Here is a 20,788-nt window from a genome sequence, read left to right as displayed (position 1 = left end):
CCACTTTAAAATTTCATTTTTATTTGATTTTTTGACAAAGGGTCTCTCTCTACATAGCCCTGGCTGTCCTGGAATTCACTGTGTAGACCAGGCTAGCCTCGAACACATGGGTTAAAGATGTGAGCCATTATCTTCAGCCCTAAGATTTTTTTTTTTTTGAATCGTTTATGTGTGCGCGTGGTTGCCTGCTTGCCCACGTGCCTGCCGCGTAGATCCGAGGATAGCATTGAACTCCCTGGAACTACGTTTGTGAACCATAATGTGTGTGTTGGGAACCGAACCCAGCTCCTTTTAAAGAGCAGCAATTGCTCTTAAACACAACGCCCTCTCTCCAGTCCTTGTTTTAATTAGTTTATTTGAGACGGGGTCTTATGTAGTTCAGGCTGGCCATGAACTCTTCCTGATCCTCCTGCCTCAGCTGCCCAAGTGTTGAGATCACAGGCCTGCTGCTCTCGGCTTCGGGGCCACACCGTTTCGGACCTTCCGAGTCACGGGGAGGAGTTGGGGGAACGATCACGTCCAGCTCAGAAGCGGAAGAGAGAGATGGGGCGCACCGCACCTCGTTACGCTCAAACCCCGGGCTCCAAGTAAGCCGGGAGCATCCGACGCGCCGCCAGCCTCCCTACTTGGCTAGCAGGCCGGGGTAGGGAAAGGGGCGGGGCCAGGGAAAGGGGCGGGGTCCCGGCCGCGAGGGGGCGGGGCTGACCCGCTGGGCGCTCTCAGAGGCCCGCCCCCCTCCTCCCCGCGCGCGCGCGCGCGCGCGCTCGCGCCCGCCTGCCCGTCCGCCCGTCCGCCCGCCCGTCCGCCCGCCCCGCTGGCGCGGAGGAAAACGTTGCGCAGGTTCAAAAATGGAACGTCGGCGGCGGCGTGAGGGAGCGCTAGGGGGTGTGCGCGCGTGCGCGTGCGCGCCCGGCCGAGCCTGAAGGGGTCCCCGCCGCCCCGAGCATCGCGCGCAGCAGCCGCGGCCCCGCAGCTCCACCCCCGACCCGGCCCGGCCCGGCCCGGCCCCCGGCCCGTCGCCCGCCGCCCCGCATGGAGCTGTCAGCCATAGGCGAGCAGGTGTTTGCGGTGGAGAGCATCCGGAAGAAGCGCGTGCGGAAGGTGAGGCTGCTCGGGGGCGGCTCCCGCGACGCGGCGAGGTCGCCTCCTGCTCCCCAGCACCGCCCCCTCCAAGTCGGGCCGAGCGGAGAGTAGTGCGGGGGGGGCACCGCCTCCCAGCCCGCTCCTCACTTTGCCCGCCGCCGCGGAGGGCCGGTCGAGTTAAAGTTGTTGCCCTGAGATGCTGGTGCATCTGAGGCCGTCTGGGATGGAGAGGTGGACCGGACTGGAGATTGTCGGCTCCATTCCGCCCCGTTCCCTTTACCCTCCCTCCGTTTTCGAGGAGGGCTTAAAAAGCTCACGTTGAGGAAGCAACTTGATAGTGTGTTGTGAGTCAAAGTGAGTCTCGAACTCGGTCCTCTGGATTTTCAGCACCAAGCCCTTTGAAGTTGGCAGCAGAGCTTTGGGAGAAAAAAAAAAAAAAAAAACATCTCTGGTCTCTGAAGTTTTCCTGTTGGACTTTGACCTTCCCGATCCCCAAACCCCCCCCCCCCTCCAGGGCACACCTTTCTTCTCTTCCCCCAATCTTCCCCTCCCCCACCAACCAGCCGGGGCCGCTCCGCAGCCTGGGCCACTGTTGTTGGGGCATCCTCGAAGCTCCTCCCCCCTCTGCCAAGGCCTTCCACTCCTACCCCTGAGATTTAAGGAGGCGGACCTGCCGCGCTCAGGACCACACACCTCAGCCCGGAGTTTCCGGTCCAGACCTCAAGTGTGCACGTGCTTGCTGAGGGCCTCATCCCACAGTGAACTTGGATCGGGGTGTATGCATGGAAAAAAGTTCTTCCCTTGGATCTACTAAAGATTCCCTTCCCTTTTCTCCCTGCAACTCCTTGAGAAGCTCCTGGCAGCCTCATTCTCCCGCTTGATTCAAGTGCAGGCCGGGGAGCACCTGCTGGGGGAGCCTCAGCAGGGGTTTGGGTGGACCCAGAGTGGGTGGTTTGGGGCTATGGCTGTCTGGTTTGAGCTACCTCCTGTCCCTGCCTTCCCAGAGTACTAGACTGAAGCGGATATAGCCACCATCACCTCCAACAGGGCACAGGGGTAGGTCAGAGAGGGACCACTTGGTTCGATCAGCTCAGCACTCCAAACCTATACTGAGGCCCGCAGTGTGTTCCAGGTACCGCTCTGAGCCCGAGGCTCCCTTTCTTAGAACTAGCATTCTGGCGAGGGACACAGATGCAGGCAGGATGAATGAGTAAGTACCTACAGATGCCTCTGGCGGACTAGGTGCTTTTCATAAACAACTGTCCACTGTGTGGTGCTAGGGAGGAAAGCTTTAGCAAGGTACTACAAATTAACCTCGAGGCTCGCCTTCACTTGGAGGTGCTTCACTTGGTGAATGGGGCTGGGCTGGACCCTCAAAGACCCTCCTTTCCTTAAGACTCCACTTTCTAACACGTGGAGGGCTGCCTGCCTTTCAAGGGGGTCCTTTTCCCTCCCAGAGCTTTCCAGTAAGGTCTCCAGGAGCTTTCGTTCTGAAGGTGAGGAATTCTGGTCTCGGCTTGGGACTTCAGCCACTGTGCACTGCTATGCATCCATGCTTCCACGTGGTCTCAGTTTCCCTCTGTGACATGAGCCCCTATCTTGGAGCCCAGCGATGTTTGGGAGCAGATGCACCTCCCGTGCTGCAGTAGGGAGGGCTGTGGGATGGTCATGTGGTAGCCAGAGTTTGGGGCAGCATCTCTGGGTTGAGAGGATCTGGCAGAGAGCCTTTCGGCTCATAGATGGGTCATACTGTACTGCTGCGGAGGGTCCCTTGGCCTCTACTGTCCTGCAAGTGGTTGTAGGGTGTGTGTACCTCACTGTCTCTTTTTTTTTTCTCTCCACAGGGCAAAGTGGAGTATCTGGTGAAGTGGAAAGGATGGCCCCCCAAGTAAGGCTCCTGTGTGTGTCCCCTGCCTGTCCTCCCCTCCCCACGCTGGCTTCAGCTCCTGTTGCTTTTGGGACTGAGCAGCAAGCTCTAACTGAATCTCTAGCTTTTCTAGGCCTCAGTTCCCCTCTGCTAGGGGGTGTTCTGCTTGTCCCCTCATCCTGCCCCCCCCCCTTCTGGCCATGGGAGTTAAGGCCCAGCACCTTGGCTTCCTCCATGGCTGCTGGCCAAGTGAAGAGGTCCCCGTGTGGAGCAGGCACAGTGCTAGTGAGACAGGAACCTTGGGCAGTGGCTCTCCAGTCCTCAGTGCCGTCAGTGTGGAGAGGGGCCTCGCCTGGGTCATCTTGCATCTGGATGGCACTCTTTTGTCTACAGAGTAACTTACCCGGCGTCCTTTTTAAGTAGGTGTGCTTCTGAGATTTTCAGGAGAGGAAACAGTGAGAGATGGTTAAGCAACTTGACTTAGGTCACTCAGTAAGGGGAGGCAGTACTGGGACTTGAACTAGGCCTGACCATTTTCAGGCCTCTCCTCTGTGTCTTCCTTGTATTCTTTCCTGGTGTTGTGGGGTAGAGAGTTAGATACAATACCTGGTACAGCTGGTGGACCTCTGGTGTTGAAGCCTGATGAGGAACTGTCTCACTGATCAGTCATCTCCCAGCAAAGAGTTGTTGGGGTTGGGAACAAGTTAGATGTAGGACCTCTTATTGGTCTGTGAATGCTCTGCCCTGCCTCCTAGAGACTGGCTTCTGGAAACCCCCTCTGCTTTCCTGATGGCTCTGAAAGCCCTGGAACTTTCTTCTTGTGTGTGTGGGGACAGGGGGCGTATTGGAAGGTGTGGAGGTGGAAGGAGAGGGCTGACCTGTGATTGGGTCCTGGGGTATCATGGAGGGATGGTGGGAAGAGGGGATGTCAGTCCCTAAGTGCCCCAGCTTCCTCCTCTACAAAGTGGGTTCAGGACTTCGAATCTCTTACAGGCTGCTTAGCCTGGCAAGGTGAAAGGCCTGGGCATTGGTTCGGAGTGGACCACAGGCAATGGTGGTGTGCTGATGACACATTTGTCTACCCTTTCCAACCCATCTTCCTTTCCCAGATGGCCTTCCACTGGTCATTAGTGGTCATCTGGCCTGGGCAAAGAGGAAGGGAGTTAGGGAAAAGGGAAACAGCCCTCAGTTTGCTGTCCACGTCCAGCTGCAGTTGACCACATCGACAGCTTCCCTGACAGGAGGAGAGCTAGGGCTTTGAGAGATCTGTTTCTTTCCAAAGCCATTGACTAGATCACCTGAGGGTGATGCCTTCTCCCTTTGCTTTTAGATTTCAGGCCTGGCTGCCTATTGGGTACTTGCTGGTATAATAATAATACTGAACCCCCAAAGCCTCTCAGAACCTTTAGGCTGTTTTTCCAAATAGGAGCTTAAAGTTTCCTTAGAATAATATATAGTCTTTTCAGATGGAGAAACTGAGGCTCAGAGAGAGGAGGTCATTACAGGAACATAACTGCTAACCCCCACCTAATTCCCGTTTCATATGATGCCTGCTGCCCGTGTGGGTCAGGGCCAGCTGGTTTTCAGAAAACTGACTTGGAACAGAGGCTGAGAAAGTGTGAGGAGTGGGTGTTGTCTGGCCTGGGAGTCTTGGGCCAGGGTGAGATTCTCCCATTTTTGTAGCTACTCTCCTCAGGGCTAAGTAGGGAACTACTTATTAGTAATTGTGACAGGCCACTGCAGAGCCATTTTGTTCCTGCCCATTTCCTCCCCAGCAAAAAGCAAACAACAAGCCGGGCGGTGGTGACACACACCATTAATCCCAGCACTCGGGAGGCAGAGCCAAGCAGATCTCTGTGAGTTAGAGGCCAGCCTGGGCTACCAAGTGAGTTCCAGGACAGGCGCAAAGCTACACAGAGAAACCCTGTCTCAAAAATACACACACACAAAAAAGCAAACAACAGCCTCCCCTTCCCAGTGGATGTGGTAGAGGGGAACTCTTGGATCTTCTTCGACATCAGGCAGAGGGTGTTGCTCCAGGTGCTCTGTTGGTCATAGAGACCCTTGGGTACTGCATTTTTCCTGCCTGCCTGCCCAGCACCCTGCAGCTCCCCATCTTTCTTTCTCCCCATGCACATAGCTCCATCTTTTCAGAAAGACTGCTCCTTGGAGCTTCGGTAATGACGTCATTTACCAAGCTGCCAGTATGAGAGCCCCAAGTATGAGCCAGGCATCACCCACCTCAAAGATAGAGGAGAACCCTCATTTGCGATTCTGACCTAACCCCTGGAATAAATACATGGTCTGCACCACGAAAGGGTCCCTGGCGTGTCTTGCTGTTAGCCTTTCTAATGTTAGACTATCATGCCTCCCCCTGAACTTTGGTTGATGGACAAGCTATGACTCAAGGCAAAACTCTTAAATTGGCTGTGCCTCCATTTCCTCGTGTGTCATGAAGCCACTAGGAGTCACTAATGCACCCTGGCAGCCAGGTACAGAGCAGGGTGCCTCCTCCTTCCTCCCTAGGCCCAGAAGCCTGGTTTTATCCCTGGCAGCCATGCCTGACGCTCCAGGCTTCTAAAGCTGGTTTCATGAACGCTTCTTGGATTTTATGATGTGTCACACTCAACTATGTGCGTCATGTGGCTTAACACATGGAATCTTCCACACAACCCAAGGCGAAGGGATTACAGGGAGACTCAGTTTAGAATGAGGCTCACGGTTGGGGCGGTTGAAACTGGAGTCATGGAGCTGCCGCTGGCCCGGCTCCGCGTGGCCCGGCTCGCCCAGTTTCGCGCACAGCTCAGCAGGCCCCTTCCCCCCCCCCCCCCCCGGAACGGCAGGCTGGGGCCCGGTGACCTGTTTTGCTTGGGGTGCTGCGCCCCACCCCAATCGCCTGACCCCCGGCTCGCGGGGGACTGCAGAGAAGGGGCCGGGTGCCCTGGCGGGGCTTGTTTACCGGGCAGGGAGGCGGGGCCACGGTCACGTGGTCGTGTTTATCTCCAGCGGGCAGGCGAGCCCCGCCCAGATAGGTTTCCAGTGATCCGGGCTCCCACCCTCACCCTGTGCGTGTGTGCGTGAGCGCGGCTCTCTACGTGCACCAGATGTTTGCAGCGGCACTTTGCGGCCAGTTTTGGACCCTCTGCAAGCCCCTGCTGTTTCACTTTGCCTCGGGGTGACCGGCCCTCCTGCTGCTCCCTCTCTCTGCCTTGGGACTTGGTTCTAGGACTCTGGCCGCCCTTTTCTGTGCTTTCACAGCTTGTAGGGCTAAGAGGGCCTAGATACAGGCAGTGATCCTCCCCCAGGGATGCTCCAGCTTGTGGGGAGCCCAAGGAGGTGACTTTAGGCAAATTGCTTAATCTCTATGCCTCTGTTTTTTCATCTGTAAACTGGAGTGATTATTTAGGAACCTGCCGTGGTGAAAGATTATGGGGGATTCCTCAGAGTAGACTGGTGTACTCACGACAGTCAGTGGGGGCAGTTGTTCTTTAGATGAGGGAATTGGGGTGCAGAGAAGGGTAGAGACTTACCAGGAATCACATAGTAGCTGCAGCAGTAAGGGATGCTGAGCAGGCAGGGAGGGTACAGTGGGCAGACTGGCTCACCCTTTGTTGGGCTGAAGGCATGCGTTCCACCTGCCCTGGTCGGGGGCAACTCCGCAACTTTCCTGGAACACCTGGGGCTGAGTTGTGTGTCCATAGTTGCATTGGTCCTCCTTAGCAAGGGCCAGTTGGGCCGGGATGGATGGTTGGGAGATGGCTGCTGGACCAGGAGAAGAATGCACGCGGGGGTGGGGGCTGGTGATACTCACTGCTGAAACCCGAGAGGCAGCCCAGGATCCCACGTGTCAGCTGAGTAACAAGGAGGAAGGAAGAAAGTTCTGTACCAGGACAGCTTGCCCGTCTGCATGGTCCACTGTCCCTGAGAATTAAGAGAACAGTTTTAGCTCCTAGGGTGTCTCTGCCTCCTTTCTCCCTGCTGATGAGCCCTCCCACCCAGATGTCTGCTTTCTCTAGGAGGACGTTGGCCTAAATCACAGAACATGGCCTTGTTTTATTTTCTTAAAAATTATATAGCACTGGGGGTTGGGGATTTAGCTCAGTGGTAGAGCGCTTGCCTAGCAAGCGCAAGGCCCTGGGTTCGGTCCTCAGCTCCGGGGTAGAAATTATATAGCACTGGACATGGTGGTGCAGGCCTTTAATCCCAGCATTTGGAAGGCGGATTTCTTGAGTTGTAGGCCAGCTTGGTCACAGAGGGAGTTCAGGACAGGCTATACAGAGAAACCCTGTCTCAAAAAAAAACAAAAAACAAAAAACACCAAATACCAAAACAAAAAAGCAAAGCACACATATACACATATATGTGTATGTGTATATAGTTTGTTTATTTACATATACTTCATAGGTATATTATCATTACTTTATTTGATAAATTCATATGTGTATAATTTAATATCTTCATTCGTTTATTTGTTATGTATATAGTATTCTGGCATATATACCTACATGCCAGAAGAGGGCACCAAATCTCAATATAGATGGTTGTGAGCCACCATGTGGGTGCTGGGAATTGAACTCAGGACCTCTGGAAGAGCAGCCAGTGCTCTTAACCTCTGAGCCATCTCTCCAGCTCCTATAATTTAATATTCTAAATATAAAAGACTTAATTTTAAAAATTATGCACATGAATGTTTTTGCTTGCAAGTATGTATGTGCCCCACCTGAGTGCCTCAGAGGCCAGAGGAAGATGTCCCTTAGAACTGGAGTTACAGGTGTTTGTGAGCCACTGTGAGGGTGCTGGGAACTGACTCAGGTCCTCTCTGCAAGACCAGTAAGTGCTTTTAACTGCTGAGCTATCTTTCCAGTCCTAATTAAGTCCATTTCCCTCCTTTTTGGTTTGTTTGTTTGTTTTCTTTTGTTCGCCAAGACAGGGTTTCTCTGTGTAACCTTGGCTGTTCTGGAACTCACTCTGTAGACCAGGCTGTACTCGAACTCAGAAATCCTGCCTTTGCCTTGGGAGTGCTGGGATTAAAGATGTGCACCCATTTCCCTTCATCTCCTTTTACTGGAACCATTCTTGCCAATGTGTGCCTCTGTGTGTGTGTGTGTGTGTGTGTGTGTGTGTGTGTGTGTGTGTGTGTGTGTATTTGTAGTCACTGAGTCTAATTGTGATCTCTTGCTAATGTATGGATATGGGGTTATTTACTGGGTCATAAGTGTCTTACCAGTAGCCACACCTCTGAAGATGACTTCCTTCCTAGCAACTATGGACTTGCAGTGGTTCCTCGGCTAGGGGTATAGTTTTGTGTGCTTCCCCCTTCATCTATACTGGAATGCTGACAGGCTCCATTTGTGCAAATAGCCTCAGGTCCGGTGACTTCAGGAGTGTGGTGGCCATGTTGTGTCTAGGACAGCGTCTTACACCACTCCTCAACCTCTGGCCGGTACATTCTGCTTTCTGCTTGCTCTTCTGTGATGTTTCCTGAGGTTTGTGGAGAGGACTAATACAGACGTGCTGTTCAGGGCTGAACGCTCAAAATTTAACTCATGCTCAGCATTTTGACCTTTGTGTTTTGTTACGTTTTGTTTTCCCTTTTTATTTATTTATTTTTGTTTTCCAGAGCTGAGGATCGAACCCAGGGCCTTGCGCTTGCTAGGCAAGCACTCTACCACTGAGCTAAATCCCCAACCCCTGTTTGGGTTTTTCAAGACAGGGTTTCTCTGTAGCAGGCTTTCTTAGACTGTCAGCCCCCAAACCATGACACAGAGACTTACTATTAAATATGAATGCTCAGCCTTTAGCTTAGGCTAGGTTTTATAACTTAACCCATTTCTATTAATCTGTGTGCTGCCCCAAGGCCTGTTTCCCTCATCTACGTACTGTCCATCCTGCTTCCCTGCTTCCTCCGTGGCTGGCAGGCTGGCTGGTTGGTTGGCCTGCTGACTCCCCTTTCTCTCTGCCCACAAACCCCGCCTATCCCTCCTCTGCCTAGCTATTGGCCGTTCAGCTCTTTGTTAGACCAGTTAGGCGCCTTAGGCAGGCAAGGTGACACAGCAGCACATCTTTACATAGTTAAACAAATATTCTATTCGACAACATTTCTCCTTGTAAAAGCCCTGGTTGTCCTGGAACTCACACTGTAGACCAGGCTGGCCTTGAACTCACAGAGATCCACCTGGCTCTGCCTTCCGAGTGCTGGGATTAAAGGCGTGCACCACCACCGCCCTGCTTCACACTGACCATTGAGTCTGCATTAATTCTGCCCACTGCAAAAAGCAGCTTCTCTAAGATTGAAAACAGCACAGATCTATGGGTATGAACACTTAGAAGGCAGTTTGATAGCACGTCCCTTTAGCAAAACAACAGATAGGTTCCTTCCTAGGAACTATGATTTCCCCTCCATGGCTTTTAATCAAGTTTACAGCCCCAGACGTAAATTCTTTCTTGTGGAGTTGGCCTCAAATCAATTCAGAAGCGGTTGGTTACTTACCATTTATGCCTCTATTATACCATTGGCAGCCCTGGCTGTCTTGGAACTTGCCTTGTAGACTAGGCTAGCCTTGCCAGAGATCAACCTGCCTCCACCTCCTGAGTGCTGGGATTGAAGGAGTATACCACCACCACCCAACATGTATAAAATTCTTTTTTTTTTTTTCTGGTTTCTCGAGACAGGGTCGTCCCCCCCCCCCCCCCCAGCTGAGGACTGAACCCAGGGCCTTGTGCTTGCTAGGCAAGCACTCTACCACTGAGCTAAATCCCCAACCCCAGATACCCTGTGTCAAAAACAAATAAACAAAAAAAGATTTTGTACTTGTATTCCCACTTACTGCTTTAGAATTGTATTTATTTTTGTTCTTTTAAGATGCCTGTCGCTGGGCGGTGGTGGCGAATGCCTGTAATCCCAGCACTCGGGAGGCAGAGGCAGGTGGATCTCTGTGAGTTCGAGGCCAGCCTAGTCTACAAAGCAAGTTTCAGGACAGGCTCCAAAGCTACAGAGAAACCCTGTCTCAAAAAACAAAAAAACAAAAAAAAACAAAACAACAAAAAAAGATACCTGTTATCACTAGATGTTTAGCAGACACCTGTTATGGGTGAGGCTCACGGAGAAGGGGCTGCAGGCCTTGCTTGATGTCTGGGGTGGGGGGACCAAGCAACATAAAAAACACAAATATCAAAACCCTTTCTCTGCTGTGAACAACCCTGAGATCTTTTGTCAGTACTTGAGTACTTGAGAGAAGGACGTGGAAGCACCGGGCTGCTGAATTTGTAGCTCAAGGTTACACAGTAGCTAGAGTCAGAGCTGGAATTTGAACCCAGATAGGCTAGCCCCAGAGCCCCTGGCAGGCAGGCTGTGGGATGAGGAACAGAGGCGTCCTTAGGCCTCGGGAACTAACTGGAGTCTGTAGTAGGAGTCTGATCACTGTGTGACATCACACACCTCCCAAAGGCCTAGTATTGGTGACATTATCAAGGCCACTCCACGAAGTTAAAAGGGAGGCTTATTTTGTGGGGTAACTTACAAATGAAGGGATAGGTTGTAGGATCTTGAAAAGGTATGGCCAAGTCCGGCGGTGTTCTCTGGAGAACTCTGCTCCATCTACCTCCAGCGTCCAGGGTCCAGGCACCAAAGAGATCCCTTGAATCTGGATCCTCAGTCTTCAGCATCCTCTCTCAGCCCCGCCTTGTGGGTGTGACCATTACCGAAGCCTCAATGGGGGTTGGAACTCCCAGGCCAAGGCTGGAATGGCTACCCACTACAGTCTAGGCTAGGGCTCTCATACCTCACAGGCCAAGGCTAGGCTGTGGGCTGCCACAGCACAGCTGCAGCCTCCGTGACACCCATGGTGGCCACGCAGCTCAGACCTTTCGTTCTTCTCCCCAGGTACAGCACATGGGAGCCAGAGGAGCACATCTTGGACCCCCGCCTTGTCATGGCCTACGAGGAGAAGTAAGGGCCCTGCCTGTTCTGGCCTGGACTGGGGCCAGTTCCAAGATGTCTCAGGAAGCCTGCCAGTGGCTTAGCCCTGGGCAAAGTCTTTTCGGGCAGGGTGGGTTAGGGGGTGTGTGGCAGGGAAAGGTGGTGGGCACCTAAGACCTGTTGGTGTCTCCCTATCTGGCAGCTTTTGCCCTTCCGTGGCTTCCTAGTCCCAGGCTGAGGATTCATTCAGAAGCACTGACAGATGTAGCCCATGTGGGAATGACACCATCATGTCCCCCACCCCATGCTTGCTTTTAGACAGTCTCCATACGCCCTGTAGCCCTGGCCTACCTCGACTTGGGGCTGATCCACCACCTTCTTTCTCCTACTTTCTGGACATAGGGTGTGCTAATGTGTCTAATTCTCAAAACTGATTTTTTTGTTGTTGTTTCTGGTTTTTTGAGACAGGGTTTCTCTGTGTAGCTTTGGTGCCTGTCCTGGATCTCGCTCTGTAGACCAGGCTGGCCTCAAACTCACTGAGATCCTCCTGCCCCTCCCAAATGTTGGGATTAAAGGAGTGCACCACCCCCACCACCCCCGGCAAATCTGAGTTTTCTACAAGAGCAGCCAGTGTTCTTAACTATTGAGTCCTTTCTCCAGCCCTTCACCATTGCTCTTAACTCATTATGATGGTGTTCCTGTCCCATACTTTCTCTCTGCTTCTGGGTGAGATCTTGGTCTAAAACAGTGGTTCCCAACCTGTGGGTCATGACCCCTTTGGGAACCTTTTTACAACGCTTTTATAGGGGTCACCTAAGCCCATCAGGAAAACACAGATATTTACATTATGATTTGTAACAGTAACAAAATGACAGTTATGAAGTAGCAACGAAAATCATTTTATGGTGGTGGGTCAGGGCAACACGAGGAACCGCATTAAAGGGACGCAGTGCTAAGAAGGTTGAGGTGGGTTGGGGATTTCGCTGGTCTACAGGGTTGTGTCACTGAGAGGATCTTGTGGACTGTCTTGGTTTTCTGGGACAGGGTCTCACTCTGTAGTCCTATATAGGAACTCACTGTATAGCCCTGGCTGGCCTTATACTTGAAACAGTCCTCTTGCCTCTACCTCCCAAGTGCTGGAAGTACAGACAAGTGCCACTACGCCCAGGTGTGTGGACTATCTTAGATTGTGGCAGAGGAAGTGGGAAGGGTCAAGGCCAGGTGCCCATTCCTCAAACAGAGATCATTGCCTGGCAGGGGCGTGGTAGCTCCCACCAAGAAGACCAGCTTCCGACATTTGGGGAAGACTGGTTTTTGGCGAGCCCAGATGAGGAGGTCACCTAAGGTCACCCAGCCTTAGTGGAGAATGAGCGAGCTCCCGGCCACACCTCTCTGTTGTCTCTGAGTCTCTGTGGTGGGGTGCAGGAGAATGAGTGGAGGGAACAGAGGCGGAGTAAGAGGATACAGTGTCCCCGTGTCTTTGGCACTGCCCGTGCGGAATCTCGAGCTGTGTCATATGGGTTGAGGGTGGTTTTGTAAGGAGGGCACCCTGCAGGGCACTCTTTCTTCTCCCCCAGCCAGTTAGCTGAGGCAGGACCCTTTCTCTGCAGATTCCAGTAGATCCCAAATAGGATGGCTGGGTCGACCTCCCCTTGCTGTAATACTTAGTGCCCCATGACACTGAAGGCCAGCTGGTTCTTGCTGAGTGAGAGTGGACAGCAGAGCCCCATTCTTATGGGGTCCCCAGTAGCATAGGCCGAAGACCCTGTGTGGCCCTGGAGAGTAGCAAGGACCTGTATGTTTTCAGAGTAAAGGCTAAGCCCTGGAAGTTGAATGGCGACCCCACTGTTACGGCCCATAGAGCAATGGGGAGGATGTGAGATGGCCTATGTCCCCAACCCAGGCGCACGATGGGGGAGGGGTGGTGGTGCTTCACTTAGATGTCACCAGTGTTTCCTTTTCCTTTGCCTCCTTCTTCGTACTCCCAGGGAGGAGAGAGACCGAGCGTCAGGGTATAGGAAGAGAGGTCCGAAACCCAAGCGGCTTCTGTTGCAGGTAACCACTGTCTCTGAGCCTTCCCTCCGACCCTGCCCGACCCTGCCTGCCCGCACCTGCATGTGCACCGGCCCTGGAGCCTATCTCCTCACCCTACCCAGCACCACCCAGTGCACTGACACTCAGTGGGTCCACTTCAGTAGAAGGGGTCGGTTAAAGGCCACCTGTGGAGCTGGAGCCAGGGAAGTCAGCCTGGGTTGGGGACTCTGGTGGGCTGAGGGTAGACATGTAGCCAGTCTTTGAGGACTTGGAATGTTGTGAATAAGCCTTTCTGTTGCTCAAATCTTAAACACAAATTAACCGAGGATCTTAGTGCTGAGGAAACATGGCAGGCTAAGATCGCAAAATCCAAGAACCAGACACCCTTAGCATTCTGAACATGACCTTGGAACAGCAGCCTTGTAGATCCGTGTGCTCTTTGGATGGGAAGAAGACCCTGAAGCCTGTGTTGTCCTGCGTTACAGAGGTTTCTGCTCATGCTCAGGATGCCTTAAGTCTTGGCATAGAAGCCACACTTCAGTGATTCTGGGCAGGTCTGAGTGTTTTCTCACCTGTAAGGGGGTGGATGAAAGTTTGTGTTCTTGATTTTATAAGGCCCATCTGGGCATTTGGTTCGTACATGTTTAACCACTCCTGGTGCTGGATTACCTCAGGGTCTCTTTAGTGGACAGGATGGCTCACCTTTATTTAGGTGGAGATGACCCATGGGGTTTGTCATAAACTGGCGGCAGGAAGGACAGTGACCTTTACTAGACATGCACCCAGCACACATTGTAAGTGGACACGTTCCCTCTCTATATCAGCAGGGTAGTTGAATCAGTCATCTGCTGCTGGGTGACAAAGTACCCCAGCACAGCAACTTGAAAATGGAACTGCTGTTGTGTTATGTGGCCTCTGTGAGTCCAGAAGGTGGTGTTGCTGCCTCAGCTGGTTGTGGAGCGCCTCAGGTCCTTTCTGGATGTTTCGTGTGCCAGTGAAGCGGTGCTGGAGGTTGGCAGGTCCTCTTGTGTGGGTGTCCTCAGTCAAGTAGGTGATCAAAGACCAAGGAAGACACCACAGTGTGTTTGTGGCCTTCCCTGAAGTCACACTCTGCAGAGGTCCGGAAGGCAGTGCTGATGGACACAGGCTGGCGTCTGTGTCTCACTTTGATGAAGGACTGACAGTTCAGTGAGGCCTGGGCTTTGCCTGGGATCAGACAGCAGGGTAGACTCCAGCTCTGACTGGAGATGGCAGGCTGAGGTAGCAGACCAAAGGATCTTGCCATGAGAGGGCTTGTGAAACCCTGAAGTCTCCTGAGGGCTGGCTTCAGGGCAAGCCTTGAGGTCCTCTGCGGCAGCCTTCTCACCCTGCCAATGACCCATCCCGAATGTGCATGATGGTCAGTAGGCAGGGTGGAGTGTGGGGCTCCACCGTGAGGGTTTGCGACCTCATGGCCCCATTGATGGCCACTTGTCCTGGGAACTCTTGGCCTCTGGTGGCGTATGGCAGAAGATGCTGTCCCAGAGTAATATGGGATTTTCTTTGGTCTTGATCTAGGGATTTTTCTTTTTCTTTTTCTTTTTTTTTGAGCTGTGCAAACTTTACTCAAAGTTGGGAGGACAGACTCCCCATTCTAGAGTTAGGGGTGTGTGTGTGCCATCCCGCTCTGCTTCACCGAGGTTGAGTTGGCAGCAGAGACCCAGCCCCTAGAGAGGGCCCAGGGCGGTTGCCTGCAAAGAGCAGGTGGGAGCTGTTTCTACAGCCTGGGCTTTGCCTCCGCCATCTCCCTGAAGAGCCCGTTTCAGCTTTCAAGGCTCCTTGGGAGGCAGACTCCTCTCTAAAAGGCAAAAAGCCTCCTCAATGTGTCTACTTCAGAAATCGATTTTTTTTTTTTTTCAAAGACAGGGTTTCTCTGTAGCTTTGGAGCCTGTCCTGGACTAGCTCTGTAGCCCAGGCTGGCCTCGAACTCACAGAGATCCACCTGGCTCTGCCTCCCGAGTGCTGTCTGCCTCCCGAGTGCTGGGATTACAGGCGTGCGCCACCACCACCTGGCTTGAGTTTTTTTGTTGTTTTTTTTTAAACTTTGAATAGCACTCGATATCGAATTCAGGACCTTGCACGTGGTAGGCAAGTGCTGTGCCCCACTGAGCTGTGCCCCTACCCCTGTGGGTTAGTTTTCAGTACACTTGTGTGCTGCCCTGCTGTGGGTCAAAGGAATAAGCCCTACATCCCTGACCCTCAGCCCTGGAGAGAGAGACAAGGCCCATGCTGGGGCCAAGAGGGATGACTGAACTCAGCGGGTGTGGGGCTGGGCCGGTGAGGGCCCATGGACAGGGGTGCAGGTGGAGCAGATGAGACCTGGGTCCCCTGAGGGAGTTACAGCATGAGCAGAGGAGCCGCAGTGGGAGGCGGGCTGACCCGCGCCCCGGCTTGCCCCTGCAGCGGCTGTACAGCATGGACCTGCGGAGCTCCCACAAAGCCAAGGGCAAGGAGGAGCTCTGCTTCTCTCTGACGTGCCCACTCGGCAGCGGGAGCTCCGAGGGGGTGGTCAAGGCGGGGGCAGCCGAGCTGGTGGACAAGGGCCCCTTGGTGCCCACCCTGCCCTTCCCACTCCGCAAGCCGCGCAAGGCCCACAAGTACCTGCGGCTCTCACGCAAGAAGTTCCCGCCACGCAGCGGGTCCCACCTGGAGAGTCACAGCCATCGACGGGAGCTCTCCCTGCAGGAGCCACCAGCCCCAGATGTCCTGCAGGCCGCCAGCGACTGGGAGCCTGTGGAGCAGCCCCCAGAGGAGGAGGGTAAGATGGTCATCCTGAGACCTCAGACCCTGAAAGGTCCCTGACCTTCGTCCAGTGGGGCTGGAGACTATGCAGCTGTGGAACAGTGAGGACTGATTTGGGCCTGACCCCGGCCCATCCTGTCTAGCCGGGCAGGTGCACGTGTAGCCTCCTCAGCATCCACTGGGGGATGGGCTGCATGCTACCACTACTGCTAATTGGCCACTTCGTGCCAGCCTGTGCCTCATCTGTGTCTTTGTCCCATGTCCCGCGGCAGCAGCAGAAGCAGACCTGGCCAATGGGCCCCCTCCCTGGACACCCACGCTCCCCTCAAGTGAAGTGACCGTGACTGACATCACCGCCAACTCCGTCACCGTCACCTTCCGTGAGGCTCAGGCTGCCGAGGGCTTCTTCCGAGACCGGAGTGGGAAGCTGTGAACAGCGGCTTTCCTTCTGAAACTGTGTTCCTTGGGGCTTGGGTGAGGAATTCCAGAACAGGAGGGGCTGGGAGCACGACAAAGGTTTTATTTAAGGAAAAAAAGGCAGAAGCATGGGGAGGACCGACCCCACCACCCTGCCCTTGCCCCATGAGGGTTGTTTACAAAGGGGCCTCTGGGACAGGGAGGGAAGGCCAGTGTTGTCTGGTTCTCATCTCCAGGGCAGATGGGGATGGGCTCTCCTGCCAGGCACGTCTCTGTCATTATCTTACAGAGGCTGGTCCTAGGCGGTGGAGGAGCCCAGGAGGTCCAGCCCAGCTTTCTGTGGTGTTTCCTCTCTGTTCCTTGGCTCAGGTCTTTACTATGAACTTTCCACTCCCCCTGTGTGGTAGGACATGGAGGCTGGCTTTGGCCACCAGGAGCAGGAGCAGGACAAAGGGTGTGGCCTGGACCAGAGAAGAGGCTGCCTACCAAGCCTCCTCTGAATGTGCTGTCCCCTCATCACTGGCCTGTGTAGAGATGCCCATGAACACATCCAGCCACCCCGGTGTGTACACACTGCCTGTGTGTGTGTTCACACCTGCCCCTTGTTTATAGACCTGTCCCCATGGACCTTGCACACCTTTAGAAACTGATCAGGTGAACATGGCCTAATTGGGAGCACAAATGAACCTGCCACGGCACCGTCACTCTACCTTGCACATATGACGTGGGACAGCAGCTGTCTGGGACAGGATCAGACAGCTTGGGCCCACCCTGGGCCTGACGGCATCTGATCTCCCAACCACAGATAGAACCGGGCTCCAGGTGTGCCAGCTGCAGATGCTTCCACACAGGGTTGTAGACCTGGCCCCTTCTTCCTCCCACAGGAAGGAGTTCATGTTCTTTCTGACTCAGGTGACTTTTCAGCCCTTCCAACCCCCCCCTCCCCACTCCCCTATAGTTCACCTGATCTGGGCATCCATGGATGCCAGTGGGTATGGGCAGTCCCCACTTTCTCAGGGCAGTCCTTGTCTTCTGTGTTCCCTCCCCACCCAACCTGAATGACACAGCTAGGGATGACCCCTCCCACCCCGTGGGGATTGGACTGTGATACATGGTGAGTCAGGCTGCACACAAGCCTGTGCTCCTGGTGAGGGAGCAGTTTGCTGGTTTGCACAGGTGTCCTATTGGCTGACACTCTCCTCCCTGAGGAGGGCAACTCCCTTGTCATAGTTACATTGCTCTCTCCCCCCTGCCACCATCGGAACCTGTGTGGCTGCGTCCCAGCAGCCCCCAATCTTCGGTGTCTTTAGGAGGCCAGCAGAGTTTGCATGAACATGGCTGGGGTAACTCACTCCTAGATCCTCCCATTCCCAAACCAAAGAGCCTGCACCCTATGTCTGTCTGGGATTCTGTCCTCAGACTTCTCAAGTCCCGGGTCTCCCCCCTCCTCCTCACTTCTCAGTTGTCCAGGATTAACTCAGTGCTTCCATTGGGGGCAGTCTCCTGTGGGTGACCTGCTTCACCTCTGTCCTGGAACCTGAATCTAGAGAATGTCAGGGTGGGTGGCTACAGCTTTTCTTTGCAGCTGCATTTGCTGGCCCACAATACTGGGGACAGCATCCTGTGGGTGTCATGCTCCCCATCCCTAGGGGCATGAGACTAAATGCCTGTGCACCTTGGATCATGAGGCTCCAGTGGGGAGAAGAGGCTTTTCCGGCAGCTGTCTTCTGTCTTTAGCAGCAGGCAGTGTCCTTTTCTCTCATGTGGCCCTTTATGAAACTCACCAGCTTGGGGAGATTGTGGCCTAGGCTGGGGAATCCCTCCCTCAGGGCAGCCATGTGCCTCTGGACTGCTGTGGGCTGGCTCCCTGGGGAGAATGGCTGCAGACTTTGAGTGGATACAGGCTTCTCCCACCTGAAGCTATCCAAGTGGACAGTGCCCCTACACACACTAACCCCTACAAGGCCAGTACTTGAGTGAGGAGTGGTAGCCACCTGCCTATCTTTCCCTTGGCCCCACCCATTTGAATGTAGAGGTTGGGGTGAAGATGTGCCTCAACCTTTGGTGTGGGCACTTGAAGTGCCACAGTTGAGCCCATTCGGGCTGTGTGGTTATCATCTGGTAAGATGGTGATCTCATTGCCAAGTTCCTCCCACCTCCTGCCCACTGGGGAAGGAGCTCAGTGTCAGTGAGGTGGTATAGTTTTTTTTGCTTTAAGTGGCGGACCAGACCTGGCCACCAGGTCTCAGCACAAGACCGCTTCCTTTGCACAGAATGAGCTCCGAGCTTTGTTCAGACTACATGAATGTATTGGGAGGGATTGGGATGGGGCACAGGCCTTACCCTGGGGGATGTGTGCTGGGAGAATCAGCGGGTGCAGAGTGCGGTTTTATTTTTGTACTGATGGGTAAGAGACTGTATAGCATCTATTTATTTAGATGATTTGTCTGGTGGATGAGGCAAAAATTATTAAAAATACATTAAAATGATTTAAAAATTACTATGTGTCTGATTTTTTGTTTGTTTGTTTTGTTTTTGGAGACAGGGTTTCTCAGTGTAGCTTTGCACCTTTCCTGGAACTCACTCTGTAGCCCAGGCTGGCCTCGAACTCACAGAGATCTGCCTGGCTCTGCCTCCCAAGTGCTGGGATTAAAGGCGTGCGCCACCACCGCCTGGCCTGATTATTTCTTTTGATGGTGTCATAGCTGAGTGACAACCAACTCCCCACACCAAGACTACAGCCTAGGTTGGTCTCTAGGTCTCCCAACTATAGTTCGTGATCTGGGACAAATCATTCACTCTTCTGAACTCCCTAGACCACCAGTAAAAATCAGCTGGCGTCAGAAATGAGACTGGTGTGTCAGTGTGCAGGGCCCCTGCAGTGTCATCAGAGATGGGGCCTGCTTCTGTGGGCTTTGTTCTGCATTTTCCCCAGAGTATCTTGTTCTAGAACTTTGAGTCAACAAGCTGGTCCTCTGCAGTCACAGGTTAGAGAACCCAGGTCTACTGTGAGGCTAACTCATGTTCACACAGGCTCTGCACACCTCATAACCCTAGACAAGCAGGCAGTGCACAAAGCTGGTGGGTGAGTCTGAGTACACCTGTGCTTCGGTTCCTCACTGGCTTGAAGAGCGGAGCTGGACAGGAACCTGGAGGAAAGTCAGACTGATGCAGTTGTCTGGGCAGAAGAAAGCAGTGGCCACAATAAGGGACATGGTAGGGAGAGATTGGAACATTTGGGTAATTGTTTGGACCCCATCTGTAAGGAGACAGGGAAAAGAAGTAGATTTGGGGGTATTCTGAGGGATCCCCAAAGCTGGGCTTGAGAATAGGATGTTCTGTGAGAAGATAGTGTTTTAGGGGTGACTCGGGAGCAAAGTGAGGTTTGAATGAATGGGAGAATGGATAGCCACCACTGTGGTCACTAGGGTCAGTTGTGAAATAAGACTATCTGAGATGGACACTGCATTGCCCAGTCCTGAGAATGGGGTGGGAGGGAAGCCCCTCACTGGGTGGCTGACCCTACATGTGCTCGTCCACCTCCCTAACCACCCACCTGTATTGAATCTGGACTAGAAAGTGATATCTGCTGTCATTTGACACCTGCAAAGGGGCCTTCTACATACCATCCACAGCCAAGGTCAGAGGTGATGTCAAGAAAGCCACTGGAGGTGTGATGGCCATTCCTGTTCTACCCAGCTGAAACCCACAGTAAGCTCACTCTTTGGGACTCTCCAAAGAAGTGGCCCTTGAAAATACAACAAAAGAGACTCAACTTTTTGTTTGTTTTGTCTTTTGTGACAAAGTTTCTCTGTGTAGTTTTGGAGCCTGTCCTGGATCTTGCTCTGTAGACCAGGCTGGCCTCGAACTCACAGAGATCTGCCTGCCTCCTCTGCCTGGGATTAAAGGCGTGTGCCACCACTGCTTGGCTCTTTTTTTTTTTTTTTTAAAGAACTTCTTGGTAGGATGACCATTGGTCCTTGGAAGCCCTTCATACTGGCCCCAAGGTTGCAATGAACGGTATTCATCTCCCTGCTTCGCCCCCCTCAGCTGGCATACCCACTGTCAGTGCATTCATCTGAGGAGATCAGTATAGGAAAGATGCTTATGCTGAAGATGTGGGAAGGCGGGAGAATTGTCACACTCAGCCCTGATTGAATGTGGGGTGGGGCACGTGTGTGTACACACACCAAGATCATGCCTGAGTTTCCAATCGGAACACTGGGTAACTGTTTCATTGGAGGGGACCAATTGCCTTCCCTTCATCAGCCAGGCCTTGCTTCCTATAATGTCTGAGTCTCCACTAGGGATGGGAACAGTAAGACAGCCAGGGACAACTCCATTTTCCAGCAAGCTCCCCTCTCTCTCCTGGACGTGAAGCAGTAACCTCGGGACCACTGGCAGCCTCGAGTAAGCGCTGTGTTAGCTCGTTTCTCCTGTTGACCCACTGGCAGCTTCCGAAGAGCACCCCACACTGCTTCCCTGGCAACAGGACCGCTGATCCTTTCCCCTGCAGGAGCAGATTCAACAAGTCCAAGAAAGGACTTACAAAGCTTCCGGTCCTTGCCATTTCCTGGACATGGCAGCATTCATTGGGCATGTGTACTGGGTCTTACAGAGGTGCCACCTGCACAGACACCCCTCTCTGGGCTGTATAATTCATTGTCCCCACCGGCCGGCTGCCCTGA

General features: G+C 53.4%; 1 protein-coding gene and 1 long non-coding RNA gene across 6 annotated transcripts; one reads left to right on the top strand and one right to left on the bottom strand.

Annotated features, from left to right (window-relative positions):
* Nucleotides 1-377: 377 nt before the first annotated feature.
* On the bottom strand, nucleotides 378-1,702 carry LOC118596954. The gene is made up of 3 exons (XR_004946770.1): nucleotides 1,644-1,702; nucleotides 1,401-1,499; nucleotides 378-1,301 (listed from the first exon to the last, which is right to left on the bottom strand). It is a non-coding gene; the product is annotated as an uncharacterized LOC118596954 (long non-coding RNA).
* Cbx7 (chromobox 7) lies at nucleotides 754-18,600 on the top strand. 5 transcript variants are annotated; one of them, XM_036208091.1, is made up of 7 exons: nucleotides 755-1,101; nucleotides 2,928-2,971; nucleotides 10,833-10,898; nucleotides 12,857-12,923; nucleotides 15,345-15,699; nucleotides 15,956-16,157; nucleotides 16,508-18,600. In XM_036208091.1, exons 1-6 carry the CDS (start codon nucleotides 1,033-1,035, stop codon nucleotides 16,114-16,116), a joined length of 762 nt encoding a protein of 253 aa, XP_036063984.1. In that variant the 5' UTR covers nucleotides 755-1,032; the 3' UTR covers nucleotides 16,117-16,157; nucleotides 16,508-18,600. The 5 variants fall into 5 exon arrangements, with proteins under 5 accessions (XP_036063985.1, XP_036063984.1, XP_036063987.1 ...); XM_036208092.1 differs by having other exon boundaries at nucleotides 754-1,101; nucleotides 15,959-18,600; XM_036208094.1 differs by having other exon boundaries at nucleotides 15,627-15,699; nucleotides 15,959-18,600.
* The last annotated feature ends 2,188 nt before the right edge of the window (nucleotides 18,601-20,788 follow it).

This window comes from Onychomys torridus, chromosome 16 (assembly GCF_903995425.1).
Source record: "Onychomys torridus chromosome 16, mOncTor1.1, whole genome shotgun sequence".
Lineage (NCBI taxonomy): Eukaryota > Metazoa > Chordata > Mammalia > Rodentia > Cricetidae > Onychomys > Onychomys torridus.
This window is presented reverse-complemented; position numbering and strand designations above follow the sequence as displayed.